Here is a 13,097-nt window from a genome sequence, read left to right as displayed (position 1 = left end):
CCCCTTTGTCCCCCACTGTCGGCTGGCCTGGTTATATGTATTTTACCATAAAATAAGACTTTACACATACAGTTGTACAGTCTTTCAGACTCGTTTGGATTTTCTTTGATGACCAAGGAAAATCAAGATCCAGCGCTGATGGCAAGAGTCACAACTGCTGGTGGGAACAGGTGGTTTGGCTTCTCCATACAGCTCCAGGCCACTTTATTAGAATATTGTGAAAAGTTGATTTATTTCCATAATTCCATCAATAATAATAAACTGTCATGGATTATAGATTCATGGCCCAGTTTTTTAACTATTCCAATCATTCAATTGTTTATTTTGACATATTTTAGCTTTCCAGCTAAGAAAACCCATGAATTGGGGAATTCACAGCATTAGAATATTGTAATAAAATCACACTTTTCTACAGCAAAATTCAGGTCACATCAAATCAGTTGAAATGTGGTACTTTCTACATAACAAGCAATGTTCAATACTGGGTTAGCACTGTCTCTGTCTTAATAACTGCCATGATGAGTTTAACGTTGAAGTCAATGGCAGAAACAGTACATTGGAGTTATGGAAGACCAGATATCCTTGATGCTTTGCTATCAGCTGTTCTTGTTTGTTGACCTGGTGACCCACACTTCACTCTTCAATATACCACGTAGATTCCCATGCCACGTTTTGGTGTTAACTCACCAGTTTAATTATAAATCACCAGTAGTAGGGAATGGATCGCACTCAATTTTTCTTCTTTCTTGTGGTTTTATTTTATTTTATCTTTGCAGGGACTGACATGACAGACGTTTCGGCTGCACAGAGCAGCCGAAACGTCTGTCACTGTGCAGGCTCTGTGCAGTCGAAACGTCTGTCATGTCAGTCCCTGCAATCTTAAAATAAAATAAAACCACAAGAAAGAAGAAAAATTGAGTGCGATCCATTCCCTACTACTAGATTACTTCAGAGACGCACCAACAAGACGGAAGAGCGCGGTGTGTGGAAGATAACCCAGTTCTAAATCACCAGAAATGACACCCCATTGAAAATGAATGGGGTTTTATTCCTAATCTACAGGGTATATTGAAGAGTGAAGTGTGGGTCACCAGGTCAGCGAACAAGAACAGCTGACAGCAAAGCATCAAGGATATCTAGGCTTCCATAACTCCCATATACTGTTTCTGCCATTGACTTCAATGTTAAACACATAATGGCAGTTATTAAGACAGAGTAGCAACCAAGTATTAAACATTGCATCTTATGTAGACAGTACCAAATTTCAACTTATTTGATGTGACCCGAATTTTGCTGAAGAAAATTGTGATTTTATCACAATACTGTATTCTAATGATGCAAATTCCCCAATTCATGGTTTTTTTTGCGCTGGAAGGCCAAAATATGCAAAAATAAACAATTGAATGATTGGAATAGTTAAAAAATCTGGGCAATGAATCTATAACCCATGACAGTTTAACATTATTGATGGAATTGTGGAAATAAATCAACATTTTCATGCTATTCTAATACAGTGGCCTGGAGCTGTATGTGAGAGAGGAGGTTGAACTGAAGCAAACTCAAGACAATGAAATAGGATTAAGCATATTTGGTTTTATTATTAAATGATGTCTTTCGTAGAGTGTCATGTATTCAAAGGGACATGTACGGAAAGAAATGGGGTTGTTACACTAGGATTCCAAAACACATAGAACAAATATTGTACTAGTAAAAATACACCTTTGCAAAGATAGGCCAATCTTATATTCAGCAAAATGATAAGAGTCTGGGCTTGTTGAGCCATGAATTGATTATTGGATTTAATGAAACACAAGTAATTGATATACAAATCAGACAAGTGATTCATCCACACCAGCTACTGACGTGATTGATTGGCTGTCGATTAACAGAAATTTGGCACTTTTGGTCTTGACAGAATCTGGCCAGATATTCACAAAACGTTGTAGCTTGCATTTGCCAACCCCCTCTCAATAAAATTTGAAATTTCTGCACTTCAGCAATGAAAATTGGGAGCAGTATGTAAAGTAATGGAGCAGTAGTTACAGTGTGCATTTACAGTTAAAGGCAGTTTGAGGTGAGTTGGCGAGTCCATCTGGAACTATGTGAATCTTCAACCTGAATACCGGATCTAATGTTGGCAATGTTTTCCAGCACAGTTGCGCTAAGTCTGTAAACTAGCGCATGCAGATGCACCCAATTTTGAATGAGAGTTTTTCTAAATGTAAACATTCTTTTTATGGTGGCCCTAAAAGATGTTGCTGCAGAGCTCAATGAAATATTGAGGCATCTTTCTCCCTGAGTCAGGAACCTATATACCTAACCAGCACATACTGTGGGCTTTGCTGACCAGGCACTTCTGTGGTGGAGAGGAGAGTGAATACTGTGAGGCCAGGGAAAACACTGCTCCCTTCGGCTGCATCAAGGCCCCTGAAATCGCTGTTGAATACAGCTGGAGCAGCTGGCTTCTCCTGATATTTTTAGAGCATGTGCATGCTGGTGGTGACTTGTCCAGTTTTATCATAACATGAGCTATAAGGGAATGTAAAGCCTTACCTAGAGAAACAGTCCCTTAAAAATGTCACATCTAGTAGACCACATATAAGTAGAATTTCAGCCATCTTCCTATTAAAATGCTGTCATTAAAAAAAACCTTAGAGTGGATTTTGTGAAAATGAACCCAGTGTAGTACTACATGTATTAAAAAAAGACGCCAAAGAAGAATTTTACCATAGTTCTTTCAAGACCTGTTTTTTTATGTCCACATTTTTTTCTGGAGTTCCATATTCTTCAAGGTTTCATCCGAGGTATTATTAGCACTTTCAGTTCAGTATGGAACACAGTTAACCTACCTAATCCTCACCCTTCATTCACACCTCAACGCAGTCTCAAGAGAATTTCCTTCAAGTTAAACTGAGCCACATAAAGTGCAGCTGTGTCATGGCTATGGCCTCTTCAATACGCATGGCCAAGGATAAATACCGTGAAGGAATCTAGGTCTCTGTCTGCAGTTGGACCAGAGATTCTAGGAGTATTATTTCTTTCAATTCTTTTCTAGGAGAATTATCTTATCCAGTCTCTCTGGTTGGACAGTGCGCCTCCCTGTACTGGCCAACAATACCTCCCGACAGTAGGTCTACTGCAGCAGTTCATCTTTTTACCATTGATCATAACCGTCATCATTATTTCAACATGAATAGGATCCCATGACTGGGGAGCTTTATGGATGGGCTAAGTTCAGTAAATTGCTGAGTGTGTAAAAGTTTACAAGTGAAACGTGTAGAATATTTTTTAATGCATCACACACACACAAATCAAACATACTCACATGTGTGTGCATGCACACACACACACACACACACACACACACACACACACACACACACACACACACACACACACACACACACAGAAATCACATGATCCACACATTCAGAACACACGCACACTGTACAAAAAAGTCCACATACTGACAAATCACATGACTCTATCTCTCTCACACACACACTCACACTGACACTGACACTCACACACACACTCTCACGCCTTCAGGTTACGCTCCTTGCTGCTCCTCGTAGAAGACCTTGGCCATGGCGATGCCCACCTTCTGCACCTTCTTGTCCTTGGCCTCGGGGCCCATGTTGGCGCGTGCCAGCTTCACCCAGTAGGCCTCCGTGCGCCGCTGGTAGGCCTCCAGAGCCTCACCGGACTCCACTGCAGGGTGCTCGCCATCCTCTGGAAGAAAAACACATGCACACAAACATTTACATTACATTACATTTAGCAGACACCTTTGACCAAAGCAACTTACACGGAGGAAATTTAAGCAGGAACAGGGTAAGGGGTCAGCGCAAAATACAGTATAAAAGTAATTAGGAACAACATTTTGATAATTAACAAAGACGCGGTGTACAGTTACAACATTGCAACACAAGGTAAAAAAGATGTCGAGAATTACTGCACGCAACACTGATAATGCTCCCAGTTTAATGGCACGACATTTCAGACCAAACACAACCTTGAAGAAGGACTAAGGTCCGAAACGTTGTGCCATTAAACAACTGGGAGCATTAATAGTGTTGTGGACATTCATCATTTACTTCAGTTATTTTGTTTTGTCCAGCACCTGTGCCACTGATGTGCGCGCATTCTCTGCTTTCTATACTGCACGCAAACACACACACAGGCACGCACGCACACACACTTTCTCAGACAACACTATATTAACGCATTCATACACGCAGTCGCGCACGCATACACACACACACATTCACAATTATATACTGTATTCCCTCTGCACACACAGTGGTCATCATTATGAAATCATCCAGCCTGACACATAAGTTACTATTTATGTCGTATAACCATCTTAGGAACGGCACACACTTTGTTACGAACATTCACTCACTCAAACCTGACAGGACAGTACTTACCTTCTTCACTCTCACTCTCCTCTTCGCTCTCCTCCTCCTCCTCACTCTCTCCTCCTTTGGCCTCCTCCTCCCCATCGTCATCATCATCGTCATCTTCATCAGACTCCTCCAGCCATTCTTGGGTTTCTGCTCATACAAAAGTTGAAATCAACAAATGGACATACACACAGTCTGTACCCATGGAGGACTCATTGACACATGTAGGAGCGGGAAAGGATCTGCACACTGCTTGCAAAAGACTTAATTTATTAGGAGCAACGTTTCGATCATAGATCTTCTTCAGGCAATTTTTTGATTTGGCACCTGCTGATGCTTTTTTGCTGGATGTGCGCACTTTCCACTACACTCGGACTCATTGACACACACACACATGCACACACACACGTGCGCATACACATACACACACACACACACACGCGCACACACACACACACTCGCGCACACACATTGGCACACAAACACATTCGCGAACACACATTTGTGAACACACACACACAGTCACACACACACACGCACATGCACACACACACACACACACACACGCACACACACACACACGCACACACACACACACACACACACACACACACACACACACACACACAGGTGTACTACTCACTGGGATCCATCTCCTGCAGTACATCCCACTTGTCCATCTTGCCCAGGTCCAGGCTGTACTGGTCACTCAGGGTGAACTGCCTGTCGCCCACCTGCAACGTACAGTAATATACCATAATGTCATGTCCCCTGGCAACGTACAGTAATATACCATAATGTCATGTCCATTGGCAATGTACAGTAATATACCATAATGTCATGTCCCCTGGCAATGTACAGTAATATACCATAATGTCATGTCCATTGACAACGTACAGTAATGTACCGTATGTCATGTCCATTGGCGATGTACAGTAATGTACCATGTCCATTGGTATTCTGTGAATTCCCGAAACGTTTGTTGGCGAATAAACACAAAAAACATCTGTAGCCTGAAACGTTTGTGGGCGAATAATCACAAAAAACATCTGTAGCCTGAAACGTTTGTGGACAAATAAACAAAGAAAACATCTGAGGAGTGCTGTCCTTCGCTCCATTCATTCACAGAACTGTGAGAATCATTAGGCGATAGTGTGAGCGCATCTCCTCCACTTTTTAAGTTTCATTGTCATTCTAGCTCATGTCTACTGTATACTTGAATTTGTCATTTGATAATCCGATCAGACGTGACCAAACTGGATCAAAAAAGTAAAAGTCCTTCAGCATATTCCTTCTGCCTCTACTGGTAACACAGGTGTTTCGCTAATTAGCTCATCATGGCTGAAAGGGTGTGGTGTTGTGACGGACTGGGTAGTCCTGGGACAGCTCCGCCCTCTGTCAGCTGTACCTGCTCGATGCATTTGGCTGTGCTCAGCATCTGATGGAGCGCAGGTGCGCGTCCTGATGAGGCAGAATACAAAACCGTGCTACACTGGCATGGCGGGGCCTCCCCCTTCCTTTCCTTTGGCGGTTTGGGTTTTTGGTTTGGTCACCCCTAGACATTTTTGCATACACTCACGCGATTACTGATCTTGCACCAGATTATTCTTTATTCTACTTATTTCAAATAAATACCCTAAATCGTTACCCTGCGTGTGGATTCCTTTTATGTTGCACCTTTTGAGCCAGGGGTCGTAACAGTATGAACTGGGTTGGAGCAAAGCTGAGGTAGCCTTTTCACTTTCTGAACCCGAGATGTCCGCCACTGAATACGACAGACCTCTGGAAGAATGGCTGATGCTTTGCAAAAGCTGATGGGGGATCTATAAACAAACAAAGGCCCTGCCGTGGCCTAGCGGTAGGGCACTGACTGGATTACTACGCCAGCGACCAGTGTTCGGTTCCAGCTCGGCTCATTTGCCGATCCTTCCCTGTCTCTCTCTCCCCACTCATTTCCTGTCTCTCCTCCACTGTCCTGCCAGAAATAAAGGCAAAAAAGCCCTAAAAAACAAAAACAAGCAAACAAAGAAATAAACAAACCTCAAACATGCCCCCATACAAGAACAGGCGGCCTCCCTTCACCACTGCCATGGCATTGGAGCGTGCACAGGGCTCTACCATCGAAGCGGCGGCCCCCTCCTCGTCATCATCCTCATCGTCATCATCCTCCTCCTCGTCACTGGGAGACTGGGTCCTGGCCACAGGGATGGCCTCTCGAATGGTCATCACCGTGCCGTCCTCCGCCACAATCTCCTTGATGATCTCTGTGGGTTCCGGAGCGGAGGCGCTCTCGTCTGAGCCATCCTCCTCTTCTCCTCCAGCTGCTGCTGCTGCTGCTTCTTTCTTTCCTCTCCTTCGTTTCTTTTTCTCTGAGCGGATACCCTGCACACATGGATTAAGACCTTTTCATTTTTGGTCTTCCACAGATCTGGTTGGCAGAAACCCTAATGGCCTAAAATTCCTAATACTAATACTTTACAAAAGTTTGGGTATAGCAAACCGGCTTGTTTCATAAACTCACTCCATCTGTTGTAAACTGAAACTGGAACCAAAGTATCGTCGCAGACGAAATACTTTTACCTGGCATGCACTGGTGTCAAAGACATAGTTTGTCCAGTTTTCTCTTTTTGGGTTTAACACCCAGAATACTTGAAGTACACAGTATGAACATGTTTAAGACCTACACAGCTTGTCCTTCCATTGTCCCTTGATGATAAATTCAGTGACCAGGATTTCATTGAAATGAACCATTTAACTGAACACAACTTAGAACGGTAAGACCAGGCCCTACCGTGGCCTAACAGTAGGGAACTAGGTTACTATGCCGGCGACCCGGGTTCGATTCCAGCCTGGGTTATTAGCCAGCCAGTCTCTCTCTCTCTCTCTCTCTCTCTCTCTCTCTCTCTCTCTCTCTCTCTCTCTCCACTTGCTTCCTCTCCCTCTGTCACTGACCTATCATAAATAAAAAGCCCAAAATCCCCCCTTTTTTTTTTTAAAGGCCGGTATGACCAAATCACAAACACACACCTTCAGCTGTCCGGGGTGCCATCTGTTCTTGGTGATGTCGTAGAGGTAGAGGTCGCCGTAGAACTCTCCTTCCAGTGTCTCCTCGTCTTCATCGTCACACACCCCTCCGAAGATGAGGGCACGCCCGCCCGCACCCACACACACACCCCCGGAGAAGCCTGAACGTGGAGGGGGCTTCACACCACCGGCACTCACACGGGACCATGACCACTTCTCTGCAACAGGTGAAGAACCAATTGAGGAAATGGTCAGTAAAATGTTCCACTACAATGTTTTGTTAAAATGCACTTTTATACCTTTTTGTGCTTTTTATTACATTACACTACATTTGGCAGACATTTTTTAACCAAAGCGACTTACAATCGAGGAAATAACCAGAGCCAAAGTACACAGGTACAGATACAAAGTACACAGGAAATATACAGAACAATAAGGTCAGATGCCAAGTATGGTTCGTATTCATAGAATAATGGGACAGAATAAAGCTGAATTTGAATGTGAGTGTGGAGAGACTGATACAATACCCTGGTCGTCTTTGCCCTCTCTCTTCAGTAGGAACATGTCTGAGTGAATGGTGCCCTTGTCCACGTCTTTCTTAGCGCGCTTTTGGGAGAGACAGAACAAAACATAACTGAAGAAGTTATAATCGATGACATTTTGTGGAGTTGTTGGAAATTATTAAAAGGAGAAGTGGTTACATTTTGTTGGTGATCCGGCTCCCGATCCAGATCCAGAATTTTTTTTTTAAAGATTCTTCACCATTGAATAGCGCGAATTTTGACCATTTTGAACCCCACAAAATTAAGACAAAAAGACTTATTTAACATAGTCACATGTTCCATCAAACAGCTTCCTTGGCAGAGATCTGCACTCTCTCAGTGCATTTCTGGTTTACATTGTGGTAACTCGACCTGTCTCCAGGGAACATTTCTCCCAAGAGGAGGCTTATATAAAGTCTTACTCAGCCTAACCAAATTTAACTTAATATCCACTTAACCAAATCCTCACAGCCCTGCCGTGGCCTAACAGTGGGCAGCTGGGTTGCTGTTGCTGTGCCGGCGACCCGGGTTCGATTCCGGCCCGGGTCCTGCTCTGTCTCTCTCTCCCATTCGCTTCCTGTCACCAAGTGTCTCCAATTGTCCTATCAAATAAAGGCAAAAAAGCCCCCAAAAATATATCTATAAAAAAAACAAATGCTCACCAGTTTGGAGTACCCCCCGTAGATGATGACCCCAGAGTGGTCAGGGGTGGGGCTCATGAGGCATGCGGAGCGAGGGGAGGGGCCAGAACCAGAGGGAGCCAATCGGGACCAGGAGAAGGAGTCCAGACTGAAGCAGTGGACATCATTATAATAGATGTAATCCCTAGGGGGGGGGGGATAGAGAGAGAGAGGAGAGAGGGGGGGGGACAGAGAGAGAGAGTGATAGAAACACAGATGCATTCAGTCATATACAGACACAAAACACACACACACACACACACACACACACACACACACACACACACACACACAAAACTTTGCAGGAGGTAAATATTGTATAGCCCCTACAGGTTTGATGAGTTGCAAACACACGTCACACACACTTACACAGGGTCACACACACATAATTTTATGTCTATGACTGCATTCTCACATACACCCAAGCACATTTTTAGTGTGTTGGATGTTCTCTATTAAGGGTATAATGTGGGTACCTACCTGGTGCTCTCATGGAAGCCTCCAAACACCAGCAACTGCTTCTTACACAGCACCATCCTGTGGCCACTGCGCCCCGATGGAGCCCCTGGAGCTCTGCACACACACACACACACACACACACACACACACACAAGCACGCGCACACACACACACACACGCGCGCACACACACACACACACACCAAGTAGGACAAATGGTCAATGCAGCACCATCTACTGTATGGTACAGTACTTCAATTTGAACTTGGATTTTTGATGCAACAATTTATAATCTTGTGGCATAATCCCTCCTTACTTGATCTGCTCCCATTTGAGTGGGTTGAGGTGAAGGCACCAGAGGTCCTTGTAGTGGTAGAACTGCTCCCCGTCAGGAGAGGCAAACTCCCCCCCAAACAGCCACAGCTGCCCCCCTCCCTGGGCCACCACCACCGCCTGGCAAACGGAGAAAAGAAACATACGGGACCATCCATAAGGTAACACAACACAACACAACACAACACAACACAACACAACACAACACAACACAACACAACAGGGACATTCCATGTGAAATCAGACACTTTGGGTCCCAACCGGTGCCAGATTCGTGCAAGTACAGTTCTGAGGTTCCACCTTGTAACTAAAAAGGCATACCAAGTCTCATTAAAATCCAGGCTCCAAAGCCAAAGTGCCTAATTTCACATGGAATGACTCAACATAATGTAATGATAAAACACTGCATCACATTAACATTGTACATCAGCTTGACTCATCGAAGCCGGTAAAAATGTTCAAAGGCAAGTCTGCCCCCTGGTGGCCAATATTCAGCAACTGCATCAGGGCCATTCTGTATGATATACCCATAACTTTGAAACTTATCACCAGATTAAGACGATATTTGCCACGCTGATTTAGTCATATGTCCATGAAAAGGATGCAGCTGGAAAGACGGAAAGCTGGAAAGCTTTCAAACAGCATTTAAAAAACAAAAACATTTGTTTGTGACTTAAATGGAAGGCGATACAAAGAAACAACAGAGTACTATTGCCCCCAAATTATTTCTAAAGTTCCTCATGTGCATTTCCCTTAATATTGATGTGAGACCCTTGGATTCAGTATTGCGGTTCTCTGATTATGATCAAGTCACCATGCCAAGTTTATTTAACATCTGTGTCCACGCCATGAGCCCAGGGACGGAAATAAGCACCCGTCCACCTGTCAATGACGAATGAATTTGGCCTTTGACAGGTGAAATATGTCAACCCACCCGTCACCTTGACGGGTGAAAATGTTCTACAGGCGCCCGGGTTAATGCTGAATGTTACGCAGCATCCAACATCAAATTGGAAATGAAAAGAGTTATTGGCATCACAATAACTGAATTGATGACCTCTGAAACAAAAGTATTGATCAGAAAATGGTCTTGGCATTACAATGTTTGGAACAGTTGAATATGAACTGGTAAAAATGGTGACTGGTAAAAATGTTGAATGACTGACTGGTAGATTTTAGAATCTACCTGCCACAGTGACTGGTGGGGAAAATGTTGAAGTTCCACCCAGCATGAGCCCAAAAGTCTCTTATTTGACACGGAATGACCAATCACAACTTTTCCATGTTTGCCTAGGATCTCACACAAGGAGAGTAGTGCAGAACACATAAGCAGAGCAGTGACAAAATTCCTTCAGTCGTACAGCAAGGTGTTAGCCTGGGAACTCCCATACTGCCTTTAGTTCTACACAATCTTTTCGATCTGAAAGACAGTATGGCAAGCAAGGTGTGGTGACAACAATTAGCTATTTGTTTTCTTCTACCATGGAGTAACACAAAAATCCTCTCACTGAAAAAAAAAATTAGACTATCGGTTGAAGGTGAAGATTGTGCTCATCCCAGGAAAAGGTGCAGGACAAAGGCTGACTGTAGTTTTCAGAGTGAGGAGTCCGCACGTTTCGACTCCAGGACTCGATACATAATCCAGCCATGAAACAGTGTGCAGACTCCTCACTCTGAAAACGTAGACGTTATCTGCACATTTGCCAGGGATGGAAGGAACAATCTTCCTCATAAACTGAAATAGCAAAGGACACTGAGCACAATCCAGAATAAATTTGCTGCTGACTACAGAGGTAGACTTTATAATGAACACAAAATGACTGGCAGTGGGTAAGCGTTTAGGGGTGTCAGACTTTTATCCCAAAGGTTATCGGTTCACCTCCCGACCCGCCAGGTTGGTGGGGGAAGTAATTAACCAGTGCTTTCCACCAGCCTCGTCCATGACTGAGGTAACCTGAGAATAGTACCGTCCCACCGTACTGCTCTCTTTCGGGCGCCATTGGGGGCTGCCCCTTTGCACGGGTGAGGCATAAATGCAATTATTTTGTGTGTGGTGTGCACTTGTGTACTGTGGAGTGCTGTCTCACAATGACAATGGGAGTTGGAGTTTCCCAGTTGGGCTTTCACTTCACTTCACTTTCAACAAAGCTCAGTGCCAGTGAGTGAAGATGCATCATTAGCTCGATTGAAACCTCATTAGCACTATTGTCCACAATAGATGGAAATCTTTAAATAGGAAGTATGACATCTATACACAAGTTTGTAATTACACGATGTGGCGTGGCACATCACACCATGGAGTGCAACATAAGTACGCAATGGAATGGGCGTTGTGGTGAACCAAAATCAAACACAATTGTTATGTTCAAGACCACAGCCAAAAAAGCGTCCTGTGGGGACAGCATCAACCTTGCTCCTCCTCGCATTATTGGCAGCTGGTGAATTGCAATAGAACAAACAAAAGAACACACACATATCCAGTACAAAAAGAGGATGAAGGAAGCTGCCATACCTGATGAGCACAGCGGGGAGGAGGTGGGTTAGGGATGTCAACCTTGGCCCAGGTGTTCTTCTTGATGTTGTAGAAGAACAGGTCATTGTACAGGTACGTCTGCAGAAGAAAAAAAAACGTCATTGAGATTAATCTGGTGACATTTGAAGAAATAAGACTACATGGCAGGCATAAAAGCAAATGAGATTGCACTACAACAGTCAACTCACTCACCTTCTTTCCATTGAAAAACTCTCCACCAAATAGAATCAGCTCGTCCTTTTCGGGGTGTGCAGAGTAGGAGGCATTAAGTCTGTTGACACAATGAAAGAATCGATAGTAAAACTTCACTGGCGAATATGAAGACTGGCCTGACATTTGACAGATGTCAATCAAAGGCAGCCACTCACCTGGGCGAGGGCGGTGGGCAGGTAGCCTCCACCACTTGTGTCTTCTTTGCGTCCAGCTGCTGAAATTCTGCGATGAGAGCCTCAAGATCCTCCTGCCATAAATATGAAGTGCGTGAGTACTCCATTGAATCACTAAATATTCTAGCTAGTTGAACATGAGTTACTGTATCATAAAAGCTAAAGTTATCACATTACCTCCTCTCTTTTCGAGCGCTTGGACACCTTTTTCTCCATTTTGGCAGCCGTCTTCTCCGCTCCTTTCACCTTCTTCTCTTTCTTCCCCTTTTTACCCATGTTGTTTATAGATTGCGAAAGATGCTTAAGACAGTAAATATGTTAAACGTTTATGCTTTCATCGGAGCACCCGTTGCTGTGCTCAAACACATGGGACTCTGCTCTCGTCGCACCAAGAGCCCATGCGCATCCGGCAACAACATCCTACTACGGTCTAGATTGTAGTCAATATCAGCGCCCTCTGGCGCACGGGAGCAGCTGCACATGAACCTACAGCAGGGGTTCCCAAACTTTACCATGACAAGGCCCCCCATATAGTGAAAGTGAAAGTGAAGTGAAAGCCCATTGGGAAACTCCAACTCCCATTGTCATTGTGACACAGCAATCCACAGCACACACCGAAATTGAATTTATGCCTCACCCGTGCAAGGGGGCAGCCCTCAGTGGCGCCCCATGGGGAGCAGTGCGGTGGGACGGTACCATGCTCAGGGTACCTCAGTCATGGAGGAGGATGGGGGA

At 44.3% G+C, this 13,097-nt stretch overlaps 1 protein-coding gene across 1 annotated transcript; it reads right to left on the bottom strand.

Annotated features, from left to right (window-relative positions):
• Window positions 1-1,581: 1,581 nt before the first annotated feature.
• klhdc4 (kelch domain containing 4) lies at window positions 1,582-12,749 on the bottom strand. The gene is made up of 13 exons (XM_063196935.1): window positions 12,540-12,749; window positions 12,345-12,436; window positions 12,169-12,247; window positions 11,956-12,054; window positions 9,427-9,563; window positions 9,133-9,225; window positions 8,635-8,797; window positions 7,958-8,036; window positions 7,434-7,648; window positions 6,447-6,788; window positions 5,050-5,140; window positions 4,431-4,556; window positions 1,582-3,732 (listed from the first exon to the last, which is right to left on the bottom strand). The coding sequence occupies exons 1-13, from the start codon at window positions 12,636-12,638 to the stop codon at window positions 3,551-3,553; spliced, it is 1,797 nt and encodes a 598-aa protein (XP_063053005.1). The 5' UTR covers window positions 12,639-12,749; the 3' UTR covers window positions 1,582-3,550.
• Window positions 12,750-13,097: the final 348 nt, after the last annotated feature.

The sequence above is a fragment of the Engraulis encrasicolus genome, chromosome 4 (assembly GCF_034702125.1).
Source record: "Engraulis encrasicolus isolate BLACKSEA-1 chromosome 4, IST_EnEncr_1.0, whole genome shotgun sequence".
NCBI classification, from domain to species: domain Eukaryota; kingdom Metazoa; phylum Chordata; class Actinopteri; order Clupeiformes; family Engraulidae; genus Engraulis; species Engraulis encrasicolus.
Note: the sequence above shows the minus strand (reverse complement) of the source record. Positions and strands in the feature narration are given on the sequence as shown.